This window comes from Saimiri boliviensis, chromosome 8, assembly GCF_048565385.1.
Source record: "Saimiri boliviensis isolate mSaiBol1 chromosome 8, mSaiBol1.pri, whole genome shotgun sequence".
NCBI lineage: Eukaryota > Metazoa > Chordata > Mammalia > Primates > Cebidae > Saimiri > Saimiri boliviensis.
The window spans coordinates 57,537,059-57,561,340 of NC_133456.1; the positions used below are offsets into that span (position 1 = coordinate 57,537,059).

At 38.2% G+C, this 24,282-nt stretch overlaps 1 protein-coding gene across 2 annotated transcripts in view; it reads right to left on the bottom strand.

Annotated features, from left to right (window-relative positions):
• Nucleotides 1–5,040: 5,040 nt before the first annotated feature.
• SUCLG2 (succinate-CoA ligase GDP-forming subunit beta) overlaps nt 5,041–24,282 on the bottom strand; it is a 298,209-nt gene continuing 278,967 nt past the window's right edge. The window contains exon 11 of one of the 2 annotated variants that reach the window (XM_074404527.1): nt 5,041–5,132. In XM_074404527.1, the coding sequence (XP_074260628.1) occupies nt 5,098–5,132 (35 nt within the window). In that variant the 3' untranslated portion in view covers nt 5,041–5,097. Of the gene's footprint in view, nt 5,133–18,734; nt 20,372–24,282 lie in introns of those variants that run through there. The other variant, XM_074404526.1, reaches the window with a different exon arrangement.

Below are 24,282 nucleotides of genomic sequence, written 5' to 3' on the forward strand. Positions count from 1 at the left end.
CATTCCTATGAAAAACTCACAGTGATTTATTCTGATATCTCAGTGGAGCAGGAACCTCAAGGTGACATTATAAGGACTCAGGGTCCAGCTGCTGAAAGCAGATAACAGAAAGAGGGAGCAAGAGGAGGGAAAAGAGGGAAGGAGAGAAAAGGAAAAATGAACAATAAACAAAAATCAATACTGATTTATCTGCAGTAGAATTTATTCCTGAGCAAAATCCATTTCATAAAGGAAACTGACAATGACTTTAAAATAAATGTTTAAGATATTTAAAGGCAAAAATAAATGAATAAAACCCAGTAACATAATAGCTCATGGCACATAGACTTGGGAGAAAAGAAATAATGATGAGTAAAGAAAATAATGAAATATGTCAGCAAATTTAATGAAGTATTGACTATTTTGGCTTGTGTGTTAAACAACATTGTATTTAGAGAAAAACAACAAGATGGAGAAAGGGAGCAATTTAGTAAAATTGTAATAAGTAGGAGGACGGAAATTATCGAAAATAGATTTGTTTAAAATATTTAGAGTTAAATAGGTATGTGAAAAAAAATTAAGAGTTGCCACTAAAAGTAAACAATACAATATATGCTTTCTGTATTTGTTTTCTACGTCTGTATAACAAATTATCACAAATATCACTGCTTAAAAAATGCATACATCATCTCAGAATTTCTGTGGGTCAGAAGTATGGGCACAGGCTGGCTGGGTCTTCTCTGTTCTGTGTCTCACCAGGCTGCAATCAAAGGGTGGGCCTAGCTATGTCCTCAAGTGAAGGCTCCATTAGGGAAAAATCTACTTCCAGCCTCCCTAGGTTGTTGGCAGAATTCATGTCCTTGCAGCTTGTATGTCTGGAATCCCAGAATTTTTGCTAGTATTGGCAAGATGCAGCTCTCAGCTCCCAGGAGATACTCCCAAGTTGTTGTCATCTCTAACTCCCTCCGTAGCCAGTTCACAAAATGACTGTTTCTTTGAGGTCAGCTGGAGAATCTCTCAGACTCCTGTTCCTGACCTCTAAACCCCATAATTAGATCAGTCACAAACAGGATAACCCCCCTCTTCATTAAGTTAACTCATTAGAGACTTTAATTGCATCTTCAAAATCCCTTTCCCTTGGCTGTATAATGTAACCTAAGCACAAGAGTGCTATCCCATCTTATGCACAGTCCTGCCCACACTCCAGGGAAGATTATACAAGAAGGTGGGAATTTTACGGGGCCACCTTAGAATCTGCCAACCACAGTCTGCCCTCTGAATCCCGAATAATTTCTATTCCTACCAGATGCAACACGTATTTACCAGTCCCAAAGTTCCCACAAGTCTTAACTCATTACAGCATCAGCTTACAGTTCAGTAATTCCATGCATTTTTATATCTTTTCAACTGAAAAGGAACAATAAGAAACAAAAATGAATGATAAACAGAAGACAAAAAATAAAAGTGCAGAAAAAAATACAAAAAAACCAACAATCATAACAAATATAAAGACATTAAGTTTACTTTTTAAAAGATACAGATTTTTTAAATGGGTAAAGTAGACAGAGTCCAGTTATATGTTTCTTAAAAAACTACAACAAAATGCAGAAAGATTAAAAGAACGGAACTAAAAAAGATATGCCAGTGAAACTGTAATCCCCAGATATCTAGGGTTCTAATATAACATCAGATAAAATATAACCTAAATCCAAATTATTACAAGGTTAAAGAAGAATACTACAAAAATAACTTCCTAGGATATATAATAATCATTAATTTATACATATCTAACAGAATTATCCCTCTCTACACACACATACACACATGCACACACACACACTTATATTGAAAACGGAAACTTTTTTTGTTTTTTTTAAAGATTTATTTATTATACTTTAAGTTCTGGGGTACATGTGCAGATCATGCAGGTTTGTTACATAGTTATACATGTGCCATGGTAGTGGTTTGCTGCATCCATTGCCCCATCATCTACATTAGGTATTTCTCCTGATGTTATCTCTCCCTAATCCCCTTACCCGCTGCTATCCTTTCTCTAGCCTCCCTACCCCCAAACCCCAGTGTGTGACGTTCCCCTCCCTGTGTCTGTGTTCCCATTGGTCAACACCCACTTATGAGTGAGAACATGCGGTGTTTGGTTTTCTATTCTTGTGTCAGCTTGCTGAGAATGATAGTTGTGAGTTTCATCCATGTCCCTGCAAAGGACATGAAATCATCCTTTTTTATGGCTGCATGGTATTCCATGGTGTATATGTGCCACATTTTCTTTATCCAGTCTACCAGTCTACCATTGATGGACATTTGGGTTGGTTCTAAGTCTTGGCTATTATGAACAGTGCTGCAATAAACATACATGTGCATGTGTCTTTATAATAGAATGATTTATAATCCTTTGGGTATATACCCAGTAATAGGATTGCTGGGTCAAATGGAATTTCTATTTCTAGATACTTGAGAAATTGCCATACTGTCTTCCACAATGGTTGAATTAATTCACTCTCCCACCAACAGTGTAAAAGTGTTCCTATTTCTCCACATTCTCTCCAGCATCTGTTGTCTCCTGATTTCTTAATGACTGCCATTCTAACTGGAGTGAAGTGGTATCTCAATGTGGTTTTGATTTGCATTTCCCTAATGACCATTGATGATGAGCTTTTTTTCACATATTTGTTGGCTGCATAAATGTCTTCTTTTCCTTTGCCCACTTTTTGATGGAGTTGTTTGTTTGTTTTTTCTTGTAAATTTGTTTAAGTTCTCCATAAATTCTGGATATTAGCCCTTTGTCTGATGGGTGGATTGCAAAAATTTTTCCCAATTCTGTTGGTTGCCAGTTCACTCTGTTGATAGTTTCTTTAGCTGTGCTGAAGCTCTTAAGTTTCATTAGATACCACTTGTCTATATTGGCTTTTGTAGCCATTGCTTTTGGTGTTTTAATCATGAAGTCCTTGCCCATGCCTTTGTCCTGTACGATATTGCCTAGGTTTTCTTCCAGAGTTTTTAAGGTGTTAAGTCTCATGTTTAAAACTTTAATCCATCTAGAGTTAATTTTTGTATAAGGTGTAAGGAAGAGATCCAGTTTCAGCTTTCTGCATATGGCTAGCCATGACATTGGGAACTTTTAACACAATTCTAGTAAGTCTATTATCTTAATAATGACAGAAATGGTTTAAAAACAGAATGAACATGTTTGATTCAATATAATAAAATTTGTACCTCTATGTTCTTTTCAAATACAAAGGTACCATTTACAGTAATTAACTGTGTCATAAAGAAATGTCAACATGTTTCAAAGTTTCAGTATCATAATGACTATGGTATCTCACTGCAACGAAATTAAACCGTAAATTAAAAATTAAAAGATAGATCAAAGATCACATATTTAGAACTCTAGAAAATTTACTTCTAAATCAATAATTCAAAGAAAAATAACAGTGAGAGAATTATGAAAAGTATTTAGAACAGAATACCAATGAAGAGACAGCTGAAACTGCAAAATTAGTGAGATATAGATAAAAATATTTACAGATAAGTTTAAATGGATCTATTCAATATCAAGAAAGTCTAACTATAAATGAGTTGAGTATTTAAAGATCTATACAAAGAATTTAGAAAGGGTAACTCAAAATAATCAGAAGAAAAAATAACAAACATTATCAACAAATACATAATATAGAAATCAAAAATACAATAGGGGAATGAATGTGACCACAGCTTCGTTCTCTGAGAAACAGAAAAGGCTATAGAACAGGCATCCCCAAACTACGGCCCGCGGGCCACATGCGGCCCCCTGAGGCCATTTATCCGGCCCCCACCGCACTTCAGGAAGGGGCACCTCTTTCATTGGTGGTCAGTGAGAGGAGCACAGTATGTGGCGGCCCTCCAACGGTCTGAGGGACAGTGAACTGGCCCCCTGTGTAAATAGTTTGGGGACGCCTGCTATAGAAAGACTAATTTTTTAAGAAGAGAGGCATAAATAAACAATAACAGCAAGAAAAAGACAAAAGATATATCACAGATATTAAAAATGTAATAGCCTGAGAATCAAGGTAATTACATTTTGCTTGTTGATGACTGAGGTAGAAACAGGCATATGACAATTCTTGTCAAAAAGACAATGAGAAAAAAGGAGGAAATTTGCTAGAACTCTTCTTGAAAAGAATTATTTGCTTTTAGGAAAGGTCAGAAGACAAGGAACTGCCCCTTCCTGATTTTGAATGCTGTTGTTTGAAGATGTGTTGGTTCTTACTGTGGCAACTATATTGGATCATGAGGGCAAAACCAAGGGAATAAAAGAAGCGAACAGGAACATTGCCGAGCCCCTGAAGAACCAACTCCAGAATCACCCTATTTTCAGATTCCTATTATGTGGGACATTACAGTATTTATGTTTAATCAGCTCTTATAAGAATATTCTATGACTTGGAGCCAAATGCATTCTAATGGATATAACATTCTAGAACCAATTTCTTAATTTTGTTTTATAAATATATTATAAATAGAGATGCAGAGCTTTTTTTCCCAACTGGAATGGAATAATCTGAGTGGCTTCTCTCTCGGATGGCTAGTATGGTACAGGATTCAGAAATGAAAAGAGGCTATTATATAGAACGTTCTGAACTCTGATGGAGCTGCTGAACAATTGGCAGGATTAACAAATGATGTGACAGAAGCTATCCAAAGAGAAAGGACCAATAGCTCTTTCCTCACCCATTTAAGGAGTCAAAGCTCTTGGCGATCTGAATATAGTCCTTGATTATACATACCCTTCGTCCTCATAACTCTTCAAATGCCTTTATTAAACAAGTACACTTCTTGTATACATTACCTACCTGGGCAAAATTCTAAAATATTTTGGTGAGTCAACAAGTATAAGCCATACCCTTCCATTTTCCAATTACAGTAGCATGCAGATGGACCCAAACATAAAAAAAATAATTTTGTGATGATATTCATTAATTCGGAAAGGTAATTTTAGCAAGTATCTTAGCAAAGTAAATCTGTAACATAAAACAATGCCGATGGCACACTTACTCAGATTTTGGTGAGTGACATTCTCTTGGATACCAGTTACATTCTCCTTTGAGTTTTCTGTTTCTCACTTCACGTGCATATAACTTTGTCTTCCATAAAAGTACCTGAAATTGGAGTGAGATTCTTGTGATGATTTTGTTCTTGCAATATAATTAGACACACAACAACACTATGGTATCCATAAGACCCTGCTACTCCTATTCCTTGATGAAACATTGCGTTACTGGTTCTTCTCCCACTAGAGGAATACGCCTTGAGGACTGAATTCTTTCCCTGTCTCTCCCTCGTTTACTAGGAAAACAACTTCATAGTCTTCTCAGATTGCTGACATTTGGATAAGGCAGATGAAACAGGCAAATGTTCTTATGTCCCAATAGAAATAGCTACCACGCATAAAATTTTCTTATAAAACAGAGAATAGAGTGACTATAACAGACACTAGACCAGAAGTCAGGACTCTTGGGTCTGATTGCTCAGTCTTAGATTTGTTCTGAGATGCCGGGAAAAAAAAAAAAAAAATCACTCCAGATTCTTTTGCTGCCTTTTTGGGCTGCACCTATAAATGGTAATTATACTTTTCTATTACGGAGTTCTCTACCATCTACTGTGATATGTAACTATCTCAAAGGAGTAGCTGACAGCTTAGTTAATGCATGGAGTATAAATCATGTTGAGTTTCTCACAGGAATGCAAAATGTACATTAAATACAAAGTCTAGCAGTATGAGAAGGGAAATAGAAACTGTGAATCATGAACATAGCACTTACAGATGTCTTAAGATGTGGGTTATGTGGATACAACTGCAGTCTGTAGTTTAAAAAGGAAACTGATGCTACTGGTGGGATGGGTTGTTTTTTAGGGCAGGGCTCAGGAGATAGATGAGGCAGATTTGTATCCTAGACTTGAAAATGGGCCATTGTGTGAGCCTTGGCAACTTTGGTACAGCCTAGAAGGTCTAAAATGGCCTGGGCCCTGCCCACTTCTCTATTATTAGATTGATTGTATTAATGGCCCAATTAATCATCCTTTCCTGAATCTATTTTTTCTTGCCATGGGTTTTTAGGCAACTCCTACAAAAAGAGGAAGAGTATATCAGGGGTATCTTGATTTTGAGTCTGGCCAGGTGACTTGCTTTGGCTAATAGTATTTTACTGGCTGTGATACTAACAGATGTCTAGAAAGTACTTACATGCATTTGGTTTTGCTCTTGCTCCTCTGGGATGGTGACCGCCACGTGTCCTGGCTAGGCTGCTGAAGGATGGACATATAGAACAGAGCCAAGTTGCCCAGGTGTCCCAGCCAAAGCCAACCTAGATCTACCGTCAGCCAGCTGGTTCCCAGACATGTGAATAAGCCAAACCAACAGAAATAACTGCCCAGTTGTGCTTATCCTAAATCACTGACTCACAGACTCCTAAGCCAAATAAATGCTTATTGTTACAAGCCACTGAGTTTTGAGATGATTTGTTATACAGCATTCTTGTGGCTATCAATCTGATATACTCTCCAACACTTCTCCGTTGCTCTCCACATTCACTCCAGCAACATTAGACTTATCTATTTAAGAGAACTTTCCAGGTACCCCAAGACAGGATCCTTGTACACGCTGTTCTCCCTCTGCCTCTGGAACTCTTATGTTCTACCCTGCCCCCTTACTTTGGCCAACTCCTTAGCTAAAACCCATTTATTCATCAGTTCTTAGCTCAAAAGTAGCTTCCTCAGGCAAGCTTTTCCTTCCAACCCAGAGTAAGTCAACTGTCTTTACAATTATATGTCCATGTATTTGTATTACTTTATATCAGAGAATTTTTACTGATGTCTCTGTTAATGAATGACACTCTAAGTTTTTGTGATAGTTAAGCTGGTCTCCTCCATGAGATTGCAAAGTCCATGAGTTCAGAGGATGCAGCTGTTACCTGGGTATCCATCGTATCCTAACGAAGCAGGTAATATATTATATTAGGCACATGCTACCTAATGCTGTGACAGGCACCAATTTTTATTGAATGAAGCTGTAAGTTGTATCCTCCACCTTTTGTGAGTGATGACTATTGAGTTACATTTGTATCCTTCTCCAGGAGTATGCCTTGAGTGACGGGGCCTGCCTCATTCAGAGATTCCTGAGAGGTACACAAACCAGCCCTCGCCCCAAGAGGAAGCCCATAATCAGTGACTGATAAATACAGGTATAAAATAGTCCTGCCTGCTTGCCTCTGAGTGAGATAACCTCTGTGGTATAATTTATGCTCTAGAGCTCCCCGTGAGATCAGGCCTAGGCTCAACTTCTAAAACCACATCTTTGGCGGGTTCCTTTCCCTGCACTAATCTATGCCCTCATCCCACTTTACATTTCTCCTGAGACTTCAACCTCAATAAATCACTTGCAGAAAAATCCATTTTAGGTTCTACTTCCAACCAAACTCAAAGAAGGACATGCGTTAAATTTGAGCATTTCTTGCTCAACCAAGAAATAACATAACCAAAAGAACCCTGAAATAGTATCCATTGGTATACATTTTTGGACAGTGAAAAATTATAGCTCACTCTTCTCAAAGGGTCCAGAAATTCACAGACAACTGAGAATTTTGGGATTGGTTAGAACCTCCATGGTTATTAAAGCAAAGTTTTATTCATTCCTGGAAATGTTTATTCTCATAACTGTACCACTATATAACAATACATTTCTTAACAGCACTATTCAAGTAGAGAGCATGTTTGATGTCTGACTACCAGAATTTTCATCTCCCCTGTATTTGTGGGTTTCTGCTTTCAGAAGATAATTAGAGAATCAGTAATTGTGGCTAGAAAAATGCCCCTCATACAGTCTTAAAAGAAAAATGATATAAGGCTACACGTAGTGCAGTCTTAAATAATAAAACAAATCTATCCATCTCTCTATCTAGGCATTAAAAAATCAACGACAGGAAGTACACCAAGATATAAACAGCAGTAGTAAAGTTATGAGATATTTTTATTTCATCTTTTGCAATTTTACAGTCTTTACATTTTAAACAGAAAGTGTGGCTGTGGTTCTGCAAAAAATGTGGTTTTAAAAAAGGGTAACTTAGCAAACAGATAATAGAGAACAATGGCACTCCTCCCCCATCCCCACCCCCCGCAACAAATGAGCTCCATTCAAAAGTCTGTGAAGGGAGACTTCTACTTCTGAGGAGACGGAGCAGTAATACTTTCCTTTTTTCCTCCCAACATGTAAGCCAAAATTTCTGGACATTTTACATCAAATATAAGATGACTTTGAAAGGTAAAGAAAATCAGACCTCCTAGGGATCTAAGGAAACAAGATACAACATAGTGGTGAGTTCCCTGGGTTTTTGTTTTGCCTCTTATATCCCAGACTTGGAACTGAAGAAGCAGCTGGCAATCCTGAAATGCCAATGGGCACAGACAAGGACACCCCCAACAAAAGCCTATTGTCTCCAGACAAAAAAACAGGAAGGGGCAGCCTAACAAGGCAGTACCCTTCTACACTCACTCTACTTCAATAGAGCACCATAGAAGTAACTTTTGACCCCACCTCTACCTAAACCCATGAAGGCAGAGTGGGGAGCTCTGACTTCCACTCTCACCAGGCTATGAGGAGGCACCTAATCCCTCTGCCTGGGTGGGATCAGAAAGGCTGAGTAGAGAGTTGGTTCATTTATCTCTCCTCGACAATAACAAGACCCTTCACCTCCGACATGGGGTCAGTGGAGAACATATGGGGAGCCTGGCCTTCCACCCCTACTCAACAGTAAAGAGACATCCCCCTACCCACTGCTCACTGTTGTGGTGTCAGAGGAGGCCTAACAGAGAGGCAGGACTTCCACTACCACCCCGAACTAAAGAGTCCATAACCCTCTTCTGTGTTGCTAGTGGGGCCGTGACAGGGGGCAGCACTAGGTATTCCTTGCCCTCCCAGCCCGGGGGGATCAGTCAGTGGAGGTGTAATAAGAAGTCAGAGTGCCCACCCACCCAGGAGTGATAAAGAGCCTCCCTTGAGGTGTGTGCAAAGGCCACCTACTTGTCTACCCAACATGGCAACAGTGAGGGATATCCTTCCTCCTCTGCTGGAGCAGGGTCAGAAGAATCTGGCTCAAACAGGTTTAAATAAGATCCAAGATCTCAGAACATAACATCCACAATGTCCAAATTTCAATTGAGTAACATGCTTCATACTGGGAAGATCTCAAGCTGAATGAAAAAAACAAGATGATCCACAGATGCCAACAAGCATAAGACAGGAATGGTAGAATCATCTATCTGTCATTTTAAAGCAACCATCATAAAAAAAACGCTGCTGAGTAGTTACGAACACAATTGAAACAGAAACAAAATAGAAAGTTTTGGCAAAGAATCCAGATATAAGGAACCAAATGGAAAGTTTAGAACTGGAAAACACAGCAACTAAAATAAAACAACAATAAAATAAGAGGATGAGCTGAACAGCAAAATGGAGAGCATAGAGAAAAGAATCTCTTTTTCTTATTTCTATCTAATTCTGTGAATGATAGAATTAGATAGAAATCAGAATGATGGTAATTACCAAATTTGAACAATGCAGACAAAACAGACTGAAAAAGTGAAAAAACCTCAGGGACCTGTGGGATTATAACAAAAGAGCTAATATTTGTGTGACTGAACTCCTGGATAGAGAGAAGAAAGTAGGGGGGCTGGACAAGGCCTTGAAGATACAACAGTTGAAAATTTGCCAAATTTGTCTAAAGACATATACCTTTAGAATCAAGAAGCTGAACAAAACTCAAGATTTTCAAGAATAAATCTGAGTATGACTAGGTAGGCTATGAAAGCCACCAGATAATCACTTTGTTCAGGTTATAAATTTGTTGTTTTTAACTATGAAAAGGACTCAGAGACCATCAGTGATGCTACAGTAACAGTGTTAGACAGTGTCTAAGCAAAGTGACTAGTTTTTTATGACTTCAGTTAGCCCAGAAAGATGCCAATTAAGTATAGAAATGTTTCAGACACTCCATTGTCCAATATTTTTGTACATTTGTTATTTTATGAATTTTCCACATGTAAAAATATTTAGATTAACAGGTCAGTGGTCTGTTTCCATCCAATCTAACATGTGTGACTAAGCACATAATAAAAATGTGGGATTTTAAGTTGAAATCTTACTAAGTATGCAGGCAATATCACCACATTTAAGAGAACTTAAGGGTTTCTTATTTTTAAACTTCAGTTAAATTTGGAAGAGTATCTTAAATACATGGAATGGCCTAGCACAAAATTGAAAACAAAAATAAAATGAAATATATTAAATTGGTATAGGCAGTTTGCATATTTAAAGGAGTTTCACTGTTTGAAAATGTGAATCAATTCCGTTAAAGGTGATTTTTCAAAATTGGATAGATTTATAACTAGAATGAGAAGATCTACAAATTCAGAAAGTTGGCTTTAGAATTGTAACTTAATCAATTATTCACCTTTAAACCTCTGAAAAATCTTTTCAGTGCCTAAAATCTGCCCCTAAAGACATAAAGTCCCTTACACTGACATATACATGAACACGAGGTATGATCATCATCATGGGAAAATCTTGTTAAGGTTTTCTATTGTTTCCACTTGCATCACTTCTCCTAGTCCTTTCTAGTTCAAGTGAGTACTTTTAAGCACATTTGAATCACTCATTCCTTAAGTAGAGGTTTTGCTTCTATTTAATCTGTTATCCCCAAAGCTACCATGGTGCCAGGGAAGAGCAGATGTTAGAGAAACATTTGTTTGAATTAAAGTTAATCAGCTACGTTTTCCAAACTCTACTTCAAAATGGTGTTTTCTGGGACAGTGGTCTTGAAGAGGTTTGGCTTCCAAGGATGAAACGACTCAGATGAACCTGAAGCTCACCAGCTATATTTGAACCTGAGCACTCATAGGATGACAACGTTGAGCAGAATTTAGCTCCCGCCAGCACTCTGTTACAGTTTGGGAAGAACGGTTGGCTGCACTGAACATGCTTTTTGTATACTCAGGAGGCAAAGTTCTGCCATGCTGCCTTCAACCAGCCATGTTTCTGAGGTGTTAAATGTCCTTACACAATGCCTTTTCCTAAATAGCAAGCTTCACCCCCAAGAAACACCTCAATATAAATCAACACACTGTTTGACATTCATCACTGGAACAAAATGTGGCACACTTTCAAATACTAGAATTTTAGACACTGCACTTCAAAGTTAAAGACACTTACAACAACATGAAAACCATCATGGATAATTACAACTCATAGAAAAAAGTACATGCTATATATTTAAGAAAACTGGGTGGCATATCCATGAAATACATGCTCTTTGAGAAGATGTAACTCATAATATTATTCCTGTTATGAATAATATTATTCATATTATATTATATATAACTGAAGATCTAACACTAAAATGAGCACTCATTCTGAAACACTAAAACGTAAAGTGAGTGAAATTTTTAAATGTTATTTGAGTAGATCAGCTTTAAAACAAACCTACTTGGGTTTGTTTTTACCATTTTTTTTTTGCAGTTTCATATTTATCCTCCAAAAAAGAATATTATTAAAAGAACTGTATAACTTACTTAAGCTTTCACAATAATAGAACATTTATAAATTAGTTTAAGATCTCAGAGAAATATGTCAATGAATTTGCAACTTTTTAAGTTTAATACATTTATCTCATAAGCACACTCATCTCTCATTTAACTTTATGCAGTGCTTTTTCTTTTGGCAATTTTTATCTTTATTATGCCAATGACCCATATTTACTATAGTAAATTAATGCATACAATTACATCAAGGTTTCTCAGCCTTGGCTTTATTGATACTTTGGGTAGAATAATTCTTTGTTGTGGTGGGCAGCCTCTGTGTTGTAGAATGTTCAGACGCACCCTCAGTCTCTACCTACTAGAAGAGAAGGGTGTCCTCAGTTTTAATAAAAAGAGGCATCTTTAGACATTACAAAATTTTCCCAGGGAGAGCAAAATTGTCCTTAGTTGGGAGCTACTAATTTATGAAAAGAAAACAAAGTCATCCATTTCCTTCCACACTTATAATTTAGTTTATATTCTTATTGTCAATTTTCTATATCTATACAGATATGTATCTGTGTATCTATCTACAAGATATTCCATATATGGAATATATAAAAGCATATAAACATTTAAAATTAACATTATTACTACTCTTTTGTAGCATATATTATGAACATTCTTTCACAAAAAAAGTATGTATTTATTTCTTCATCTTTAAATGGCTACATAATATTCTACTGTTTATATACAATATTATTTATTCCATTTACTACTTTTAGATATTGAAGTTGTTTCCAATGTTTGAAAAAAGCGTGCCTTTCGTTAGGTATGATACTCTTGGGAAACATTTTCTTCCCCTAAAATTTTTGCAGATTTGTTTCATTGTCTTTTGGTATTAAAAATGGCTAAGAAGTATGAGTCCAGTATAATTTCTTCTTCTCTGCATTTTCTCATCTGTACCTTTAGTCAAGGCACCCAAAGGATTCCTTCTTAATTTTTAAAGTTGAAAGCCTCTGTCTTTAAAATATCAATTTATTGATATTTCCAAAAATAGGGTTCATTTTCAGTCTTTTGGCACAATTTCACATTCATTTCAGTAAGCTTTTATTCTATTATATATTTAAAATCACTTTCATTTTTAGTTGCTGGTCTTTTCTACTTTAAGCACACCAATTATCCTTATGTTGGATTGTCCTTGTTCTGTGTATTATTGTCTCCTAGTTCCTTTAATTTAGTTCCCCCTTCTGCATTCATGGTGAATCATACAATCCATCATTTTATATGTTTCCATTTTTTTGGCATCTTCATTTTATTTTTATTATTGTTAATTTTTGAGACAGAGTTTCACTCTTGTTGCCCAGGCTGGAGTGCAATGGCATGATCTTGCTCACTGCAACCTCCGCCTCCCAGGTTCAAGTGATTCTCCTGCCTCAGTCTCCCAAGTAGTTGGCATCACAGGCACCCACCACCACTCCCAGCTAATTTCTGTATTTTCCGTAGAGATGGGGTTTCATCATGCTGGCCAGATTGGTCTTGAATTCCTGACCTCAGGTGATCTGCCTGCCTTGGCCTCCCAATGTGCTGGGATTACAGGTGTGAACCACCATGCCCAACTGGCATATTTATTTTAATAAGTCCATAACGCATCTTCATTACAGTAAACTAGTAAATGTAGTTAAATTGGGGTTTCTCAACCTTGACACTACATTTTGGATAGAAATTTCTTCACTTGGGTGGATAGAAATTACTCTCCTGTGCATTGCAATATATTTAGGATTCATTACTTTTTGTAATTTATTGGGTAGTTCTTAAGTATTGTTTTCCTCATTCTCAGTTGTTTTCCCTTTTCTTTCTCTGTTTTTTTTTTTTTTTTTTTTTTGTATTTGATCACCTTTTCATTAACTAAATTGATAGTTTTATTAAGTATTACACTAAGTTGTTTAGGGATTTAAAAAATGTTTTTCTTTAGTTATATCTTTTTCCAAAATGGATTATTTGTCTATTATGGTGGTGCCTTCATTTTTCTGCCTTTCACGGACCCCTCTTTCCTTTACTAAATAGCAGAGATGCCATGCTCTTTCTTATTTTTTTGGTTATGATGAACACAGGAGGTCTGTCCACCTCTTTGCTCTGATATATTGTGTGCTAATTCTCTCTGATCTCCTTATCTGAGATCAGTTGTCTATCCCCCTGAGAGCTGGGCAGTGCATATGCGATCCTTTCCTGAGGCTGTGTGCCATTGGTGGAAAGGTGTTTTGTGTAGCGGGAAGGGTAGGACAGCCGGTGGAAGGGAGCTGCTTAGCTGGGCCTGTGTGCAGACTCCTTTGGAAGAGCCGCACCATGCTGTCTCCTCTGTGATTTTGCTGAGCACTGACCTAGTTGGACGTGTTTGCTGCTGCCCTTTATTAGCCCTGGATGGTGGGAAGAAAAGACTCCCTCTGGCTTTCAGTATAGAGCTTTCAGTCTTTGCTTCTGTCCGCAGATGTGCCCAGGCATTCTGTTTTCCTGTTTCACCTGTTCCCACCCAGAAGCCATTTCTATACTCCAAAGAAATAGCGCTATGAACGTTTTTAAGGCTGTTAATCTGTACTAAAAAACTGACCTCCAGTAATGTTATACTGCTTACACAGTAAATACTAAATTAATGAAGAGTATCTGCTTTCTTATATTTTCGTCAACCTTGATTAACACTTATTTTTTAACACAACTAGATTAAAAAGTATGAGAAAACAATTTAATGAATTTTAATGTATGCAATTATTTTACAAGTTTCTTGAAATTCACATACCATATTCTGCAACTGTCAATGTGTCCACACAAATTATGTAACATTTGAAACGATTAACAGAAATTTAAGGGGTTATTTAACTGAATGTTTAAAAGTCCTCCTGAAAGGAAGCAATCTTGGAAGAAATTGTTTAAAACATAGGATTATTTAAAAATATGTTTAACAAAGAACAATAATGTAAATGTTTCAAGTGAAAGTCACGTAGTTGGGAAACAATGACCTTTTAAATAGAGGTCCGAAATTCTTTTTAAAAAAATTAATAGTTTTTTTTTTTATTGGAATCCAGGGAGCAAGGCTACTACTGTTCTTTTCATAAGCACACAAAAAGCACTGATTGGCAAAGTCACCTGTTTGTATCCATGAGATTATATATATGAAGAGTGATAAATAAAACCGAACCAGTACTTTTTTTTTTTAAATATACAGTAACCTTCCCTTACCTGCAGGGTATCCAAAACTTCCGAGTGGACGCCTAAAACCACAGATAGTACCAAACCCTACACACAGCATGTCTTTTCCTAAACACATACACTTATTAAAGTTTAATTTATAAATTAGGCACAGTGAATAAAATTGAAAAATTATAACAATATGCTGTAAGAAAGTTATATGAATATGGTCTCTCTCAAAACATTTTATTGTACTGTACTAATCTATTTTCCGACTGTAGTTGATTGCAGGTAACTGAAACTGAAAAGTGAAGCCATGGAGAAGGGAGAACTATATTGTATGTGCCGTATGCGATTCCTAATACAAGGCTTTTTTTTATTTAGAAAGATTTATCATTGTTGTGATGTTGTTTGTGCTTTTTTTTTTTTTTTTTTTTTTTGAGACAAAGTTTCGCTCTTGTTACCCAGGCTGGAGTGCAATGGTGCAATCTTGGCTCACCGCAACCTCCGCCTCCTGGGTTCAAGCAATTCTCCTGCCTCAGCCTCCCAAGTAGCTGGGCATGCCACCATGCCCAGCGAATTTTTGTATTTTTAGTAGAGATGGGGTTTCACCATGTTGACCAGGATGGTCTCGATCTCTTGACCTCATGATCCACCCGCCTCAGCCTCCCAAAGTGCTGGGATTATAGGCGTGAGCCACTGCGCCTGGCCATTTGTGCTTTTTAATATAAGGTCCTTCAAAAATTGTTTTGCTCAGGAAATTAGTTATGAGGCTTTAAAGTACATGCATGTTCAACATTAAAAGGTAATTGAAAAGAAACTCCAAATAGAATCTTCAAATCTAGTCTCTCCGATTGTCTGATCTCTGAAAACAGATGTCTTAGTGACCACTACATCATGGCTTACTTTCATTTTTTTCTTCCCTAGCTAGGAAAGGCATTAGGAGAGCTCCCAATAAATATGCCTCTAGGTCGCTGCTGCTACAAACACAAGGGAGGAACAAGAACAACAACAACAAAACCCTGACAGTTTCCTCATAGCTGGCATATACAATTTAATTAATTTTGGATTTGTGAAGTCTGGCATAAGGTGCCTATGAATTGCTCCTGGCCTACTTAGAATATGAAAATACGAGATAAGACTGCTGGACCTAAACTTCTCCAGAAGGGTAAAGGCTGCAAACTAAATTTTCTCCTCATGTGATAAAACTGCCTCCAGCCTTTATCCCTTCTGTCCTTCTGCCTTGTGTCTTTTGGATGGTCATGGTTATAGATGTTGGGAAGGCACCGAGTTAACGAGAAGGCACTTGGAATTAGACTCCTAGAAAATGGCCCTTGCCTTATGCCTTGTGTAAGTCCAGGAGGTGCCATTCACGTTGTAGTCCATGTGACCTGCCAGTTGCTCATGGTGATCTTTCTGCTTCTAAACCCTGCTTTCCTAAGTAGGAGATACACAGGGAAAGCAATACATTTAACAATGCAGCCTGCTGAATGTCTTTGCCTCCAACATCCTTTCAAATGATCCTAAGTGGCACAACCATAGGGAATTTGGGTCCCTGCAGGTACAAAACAAAGACCAGTGGGTTTTGACTCAAAAGACCAAGTTTCAATCCTGACTAGCCACATGCTAGTTTTGTGCTCTTGGTCATGTTACCCAACTTCTCTGAGTTACAAGGTTTTCACCAGTAAAACAATGATAGATTCATAGAGTTGCTAAAGAGGATTAATTAGGATAGCATAGGTAAAGCTCCTGGCACAAAGAAAGCACCTAATTAATGTGAGCCTCTGTGAAGTGAAAGTAATGCACCCTAATACCCAGTAGATTTAGACCAGAGAGCTATACTGTCCAATATGGCAGTCACTAGCAACATGTGGCTATCAATTAATTAATGTTAGACTTCAAAATTCAGTTTCCAGGATGCTCCGTAGTCACAGGTGCTGGATGACTATATGTTGGACAGCACTGATATTTACCATTGCCATCATACAGAAAGTTCTATTGGACAACAGAAGAAATGATAGAATTATACAAGAACCAAAAGTCCAGAAGCCCAAAATCTTTGCCGTTAACTATGAAACTTGAGAGGAGCGGCTTCCTCTCACTTTTGTCACAATTTCCTCACTGGTAAAATGGATACTGCCTTTGCAGCAATGTGGTGGGGATCAGGTATATCAAAGTTACTTTTTTTTCCCTTGATTTCTCTTTATATTCCCAGGACTTCAAGACTAAAGTCACTAAGAAGAATCACTTTGAGGATAGTTAGTTGATAGGTGCAGCCCTTCGGTAGTTTAACATTCACAGCCATGGTTTGGTATTATTCCAGTGCACCTGTAAGCAGTTAGAACAGCGTTATGTTCGAAAGTGCAAGGAGCTACTGCAGACAGTTCTTGGGGTGATGGAAAGACGCAGAGTAACAAAAGTGAATTGGTTTTTATTGGCAAGTGGCCTTTTGAAGACTTTTGCAGCTAGCACAGGGTTTAAAATGGAAAGATCAAAGATTGTATTTCCTACTTTTTCATTTGTTTCACTTTAATGCCGACATGTACCTTTCACAGGTTTGAAAACAATAATCTCTTGCTGTCATTTTGGGGGAAATGTTGTATTTTTATTTATCTAGAGCTGGGGTTGGCAAACCTTTTACATAAAGGGCCAAAGAGGACATATTTTAGGCCATAAGGTTTCTATCACAACTACTCAACTCTGCTGTGTAGCATGGAAGTAGCCACAGACACCATGCACACAAATGGGTGTGGCTGTGACAATACAAATTTACTAAAATGGGCCCATGGGCCTTAGTTTGCCAACTCCAGATCTAGAAAGATATGAAAGAACATATCCTTTTCACTCTTCCCCACATTGTTGTCTTCCCCACTACGATATATATTTCTCGTTTATTTTATTTTTGAACATATAGTGTATCCTACAAATGATCACAATCAGACATTCAAAGATTTACTTTAGTAATGTGAAAAAATAATGTTTCTTGCATTTTTATTAAGGCTTTGAATTTTAAAAATACGTAATCCTTAATAATGATATTTTTTGTTCCTCAGAAAATTGAGAGGGAGAGACATGAAAATAAAATGTCGAATAATTGTAACTTAATTCTTGGAGGAGGGGATAAATCAATTAAATCATTTATGTGATTATTTCATAAAAGAGTTAATAACAAGCAAATAGCCTTTTATTTTCCAATAAGCTCAAAGCCAAAAACAATCAGAAACACTGATTATATTCAAGATGAGATTTTGGGTGGGAATACATCCAAACCATATCAGGTAGTTAATATGTTAAATGTAAACTTGTCTGAGTTCATGGCCTGTAATATTTTTATTATATAGAAGACCACAAAAATTCTTGTAAATGAACCAGGGCCTGGTTCAGGAATAGGTTACTGACCTGAAATTGATCACTGGAGTCATAAAGACTCAATTTTGGGAGGTGTCTTAGAGTTATCAAGAGAGAAGCTCCCTTCCTTCCTCTCTCCTTCCTCCTAGTCTTACTCTTTCTTTCATTTATTTGCTCACTTATTTTCTCTTTCCCTCTCCTCCATCTCTTTTTCTCTTCTGAGGATGCTAAGTTTGAGAACCTCATATGTAATGGCCAGCAGCCACTATCCACCTGTGAAAATGACCTGCTTAAGAATAAAACAAACAGAGACAAGCTACACCAAGGATGCAGAAAGAACAAGCTCTGATGGCTTTGAGCTTATTTGAAAATAAAAGGCTATTTGCTTGTTATTAACCCTTTTATGAAATAATCACATAAATGATTTAACTGCTTTATTCCCTCCTCCAAATGATGTTGACTGGAAACATCAATATTTACAAGTGATTCAAACACAGGCCTCTTCAGAGAGCAAAAAACTTTTTAAAATGTTGTCCAATTGACACGATATAGGTTATTTCTTTTACTGCACCAACTAGTGATTAAGCTATCAAAAACCAAATCACACCTAAAAAGACACTGTTAATATTTTTCATTCATTGCATAGGCATTAAGAAAGGATATAAGACTAATTTATCAAATAGTTTATTTCTCCATGGCAAACATGGCTCTAAACAATAATAACTTTTATACTTTTGTCCACACATGAAATTTATGAGAACACTGCAAGCTGGTAAAAAAACAAATAAACAAACTAGTTTGGTCCGCTACAGATTTATACATTAAAAGGAAAATCAATGGTGGCAATTGAACCTTGCTAAGTGGAGTGCGTTTATACTCGAGTACCTCCCTTCATGTTACAAAGACTGACATCACAGTTTAACCTGTTAGGCATCTGAGATACATTCCGGGGGTTCTGGTTTGTGTATGACTTTTATGCATTCAATAATCTCCTTACACAGAAATGGGTATCTGACAAAGATGAGTGGAACTGGAATAATCCTAGAATGACTCAAATTAGCAAATTTTAGAAACATACCTAAGACACTAAGGTCAGTGTCCTTGTAAAAAAAATTGTTTAGGGAATAAAATGGATAAAATCGGCTAAAATGAGAAATACACACAGATCTCATGGCTCACGAAACAGAGTTTTATTTAAATTTGTATAGATAAAAATCTACCAAAATTTAAACAAAAACTTATCCAAATCCTTTCCTACACACAACAAGAATGGACATCATGGAAACAAAAACCATATTCCCTTCATATAAAGTTCCCATTTTTCTACCGTAAACTGGTAGATACTGGGAGGGTGAGGAGTAAGAGATAAGGAGAGAAGATAGTGATACCCAGCACAATGCGATCTTCAGTGTTGTCTCATCTTGAAATGATTATAGAGGTTTCCATGAGAATCAGGATTCTTCATTTTTGACACAAAAATGGAAGCTTCTAATCCAATATCACAAATAAGGCTTCAGGTTTTCTTTTTAGTGTGAGGTAAACAGTATATTCAATATTAAGGCAAGTGGTAAAAACACATGGATAGTATATTAATGCAGACCTTCCACTATTAAATATATTTTGGAACACATATGGATTTTTCAAATATACGTTGGAATTAGAAGCCTGTAAAAACTGCTGCAGTATGTAAGAGCTATTTGCTTGAATGTCTTGGCAGTGCCTTTTTAGTAGCTAACATGTACAATGTAATCTCGTGGCTTTTTAGTAGTTAATATATTAAATATAATCTTGTCTGAGTTTTGAAATGGTGTTTTTTATTTTCTCTATGTAAGATTAGAAGCCCCCCAAAATTCATATAAATGAAGCAGGATCTGATTTCAAATTCTGTCTATACACACAATATTTGGCCACATGGACTGCTCCCCAAAGTCTGCAAAACACTGCCTACTGAGCAGGCATACAGTGACAGAAAAGTATGAGAACACGAGACATTATTTTTATAAAGACTAAGTAAAAATCAGATTTAGGCTGTGTAGATACTGTCTTCCAGAAAACAAAGATTTAAGATTTTGCTTCTTCCCCGTTTTCTTTTCCCCAATGAGATAACCATTTCTTTCAGAATGATGAACCATCCCTTTTATGCAAAAATGGCTTTCTTTCTCCATCAGATCAGGACAAAGACATCACTTCTTGGCCACGCTGGCCACTGCCTTCTTGGCTGCATCCTCCAGGTCGACAGCTGAAGTAATAGGGAGTCCACTGTTGTTGAGTATCTTCTGGGCCTCTTGGACATTGGTGCCTAGAAGGGGAACAGGGAACAATCAATGAACAAAACTAGGGGAGGCGCCTTATGAAGTTTGCACAAGAATGCACAAGACTTACCTGTCTACTGCTTTTCACTAGGAAATGAATTAAATATAGGTTCTCATCAATGTCACTGACAGAAACAATTATGTGACGAAATTCATTCCAAGCTGTGGTCCAACTAGAAAAGAAGATGAAAGCAAGGACTTGCAAGAAGGAAATGAACATGCTTCACTGATGGAAGCTGAGATGTCTGCTGACAATCACGGTCACGTGGATCTAATGTGGTTTTGGTCCACACCAGAAGTCACCTGTTGTAAAGGTCTCTTGGATGTCGCAGGTTTGGGCTGTGACCTGCTTTGAGAAAGGAAGTTCTGAGAATCTGCCCAGCTGTGCCCAAAAATCCACTGCTTTGTAGACTCTGGCAGCATCCAGCATGTCCATTTCTGCCTCCTCTTCACTGTATAAAATGAAATGGCCACCTGAGCCCTTCAGAATGGGCAATGCAGCCTCTGATGGCAATCTCTTGACTGTTCTGGTAGATATGGAGTATGTGCCGGCCAAGCCACCTCATCCAAAGGTGAGAACTGCTTTTCTGCCCTTTTAGAGTGAACAACTCCTCTAGGAGAAATGTGATAGAATTTAAGTGTCTAATGAAATACCTCATTTTACATCATTTCCTGTGCTTTTATCTAGGTGGCAAGACAGAGCCTATTTATAAACAAAGACCTGAAATATAGGCCTTGGAGAACTTGCCTTACCACAGAGTGCAAATAAAAAGAGGCACTGGGTTAGCACATTTCTTATAAAGGGGCAAAGGCTGGGTTAAATGGGAATGGGTGGATTGAAAAGATGACGCAGCAATGATAATCCTGGGACCCTGGGTCTACCCACGTGGCAGTGAAAAGGAATGCCTGGCACTGCGCCTTCAGCTTACGGCTCACCTACTCGTGTTTTTACAGAGGAAGCTGGTGAAAGGCCTCTCTGGAAAGTGACAGCATGAAGTGTGGGAAGCTGCTACCTAAAATCCCCATCCTGGCACTGCCGTGTACTTGTTACGCAGTTTTGGGTAAAGCACTTAACTTCTCTGAGCCTTAACTTTTGTCTCCATACATAGCACTATCATCCTCATTATCTTCCCCAGAACTAATATCATTACGTACTTATGTATGCCAGGCACAGTGCTAAGTAACTTATACACAGCACATGAAATCATTACAAAAACTATGAGTGGTCCTATTGTTCCTATTTTACAGATAAGGCAACCGAGGCACAGATAAGTTTAATAACTTTTCCATGGTCACAGAGGTGGTAAGTGGCAGAAATGGGACTTGAACTGTTGTCTGTAATTATAAACCCTGCATGTTCTAAAGATATGCTAGTCTACTTCTCTGCTGGTAAAATGAGGACAGTAGAGCTGACGGTCCAGATTGCAATGAGACGCAAATGAAATAATGAGTGTAAAAGCATTTCTGTAAATGGCACAGTATCTGTGGCAGGCCTGGCTGGCTCTCCACCACAGACTCCTGCTCCTCTTCTGCAGTGGAGTGCTATTGCTGGAAAGCAGCTGCCCAGCCAGAAACTACATTTCCCAGGTCCTCTTGCATCTAGAAGGGGACATGTGACTCAGATCTGGCCAAAGGAATGCCACCTGGCCATGAGAATCTCCAAAGGGACTCTTCAAACTGTGTTTTCCCTGTCTGCTTTCTGGAGTCTTCCTAGCAGGGGCACCCTGGAAGTTATCTGTTTGGTTTTGGTTTTGTCTTGTCTTGTTTTTGGTTTGTTTTTGAGACAGGCTCTCGCTCTGTCACCCAACATGGAGTGCAGTAGTGAGATCTCAGCTCACTGTAACCTCAATCTCTGGGACCCAAGTGGTCCTCTCACCTGGATACTTTAATAACTGGAGCCAAGCATCCTGCCCACTCACCCTCTTAGACCTTATGGGAATGAAAAAGACCCTTCTATAATGCTAAGACTGTTGTTACAAGAGCTAGCATTACTTTGACGAATACATGACTTTGTAAATGCTGTGGAAAGCAGCTTCTAAAATGGCTTTCAAAGATCAGTCACTCCTGCCTCACATCCTTGTAGCATCTGACCCCTTGATTATGATCTGGATCCAGAGCCTCACTTCTAATAGATAAGAACATGGTAAAGTGATGGAATGCCACTTCTGAGACTAGGTTACAAAACCTTGTAGCTTCAGTCTTGCTCCCTTTGACTCTGTTCGCTCTGATGAAGCCAACTAACCTGCTATGAGCTGCCCTCTGGACAGACTCACCTGGCAAGGTACTGAGGGTAGCCTCTGGCCAATAGCTGATGAGAAAATGAGGCCTTGGGTCTAATAGCCAAGGAGAAAGTGCATCCGGCCGGCAACCATATGAGTGGTCTTGGAAGCAAATTCTTTCCAAGTCAAGACTTGAGATGTCTGCAGCCCTGCTGGCACTATGATTACAGCCTGTGAGAGGCCCTGAGTGCGATGATCCACTGGAGGCACACCCAGATTCCTGACCACAGAAACTGTAAGATAATAATTGTTCTTTTAAGCTGCTAAATTTTGGGGTAATTTGTTAAGCACTGATAGATTAAGTAACACAAATGTAAAAATGTATTATTTCATTAATACAACCTGTGTGCATTTGGATTGATTTACTGTGGCAGGTGTTCAATACCAGGCTAAGGAATTTAGACATTAATCAATAAGCACAGCTTTCATGGAGTAATGACAGGGTGTGAAGTGAAAGCCCTGATGGACACAGGAGCAAATCAGTCTTTGGACCAGAAGGTAAATGAAAGTTACATGTGTAAATTTTGTTTTAGATGGTCATGGTGTGTCAATCAGGATGGAGTGCAGTAGCATGATCTCGGCTTACTGCAACCTTCGCCTCCCTGGTTCAAGCAATTCTCCTGCCTCAGCCTTCTGAGTAGCTGGGATTACAGGCAGCAGCCACCTCCCCCAGCTAGTTTTTGTATTTTTAGTAGAGATAGGGTCTCATCATGTTGGCCAAGCTGATCTTAGACTGCGGACTCAAGCAATCCACCCGCCTCAGCCTCTCACAGTCTGGGATTGGAGGCATGAGCCACAGTGCCACACCTACATGTGTAAATTTCTATCTCTTCCTGTAGAGACATGAACTAGGCTCTTCTCTCTCTTCCTTCCTTTTTTGAGCACTTTCTAATCTCAACACAGACCTCAGGATAGGAGTCGAAGTAGAGCTCCTGATGTCTTCCTCCATCTCAGATCCTGCTCTTTCTGGAGATCAGTTTTATCACGGGTCCCACCTATTCAGAGAACTTCTTATTCAGTTTTACCCCAGTTCCTTTCCATGTCTATGGATGAAATGAGCTCTTGATCTTTTTGAGATAACTTTAATGGGCTGTGCTTCCTTGCAACCAATTAATATAAATAATTTAGTTCCTTAACTAATATCCTCTTTAGCACCTAACTTAGCATCAGTATTCCCAAGGGAAAAGAAATGATTTGGAAATTCATGAGCACCCAGATGTGCTGGGCCACTGCCCTTGCTGGGCTCTCCACCCAGAGCCCTCTTGGGCTGATACCTCTCTCTGCTGGGCTGACACTCATACATTCATAAGGCAGCTGTTAAATGGCATTTCTTGGGGATGTCTTTCTTGACATCACCTCCCCATGCCCCAACTAAAGCAGCGGCTTGTACAATGAGCTTCCAGAGTACCTTGTATTTCCAAAATCTTAACAAAGATGAAGCCTTGTTGGATGGCTTACTGATACTTCCCTTGTACCCTCCAAACATCTGCTTCCCTTTGTCAGACTTGCTCACTCGATACCTCCCAATATCTCTTAGCTACCAGTATGTGCTGACCCACAGAGAACTCCAGATGGGTTCCCACACACAAAGTTTGTTTGACAAGAAGAAGGGTGGGCAG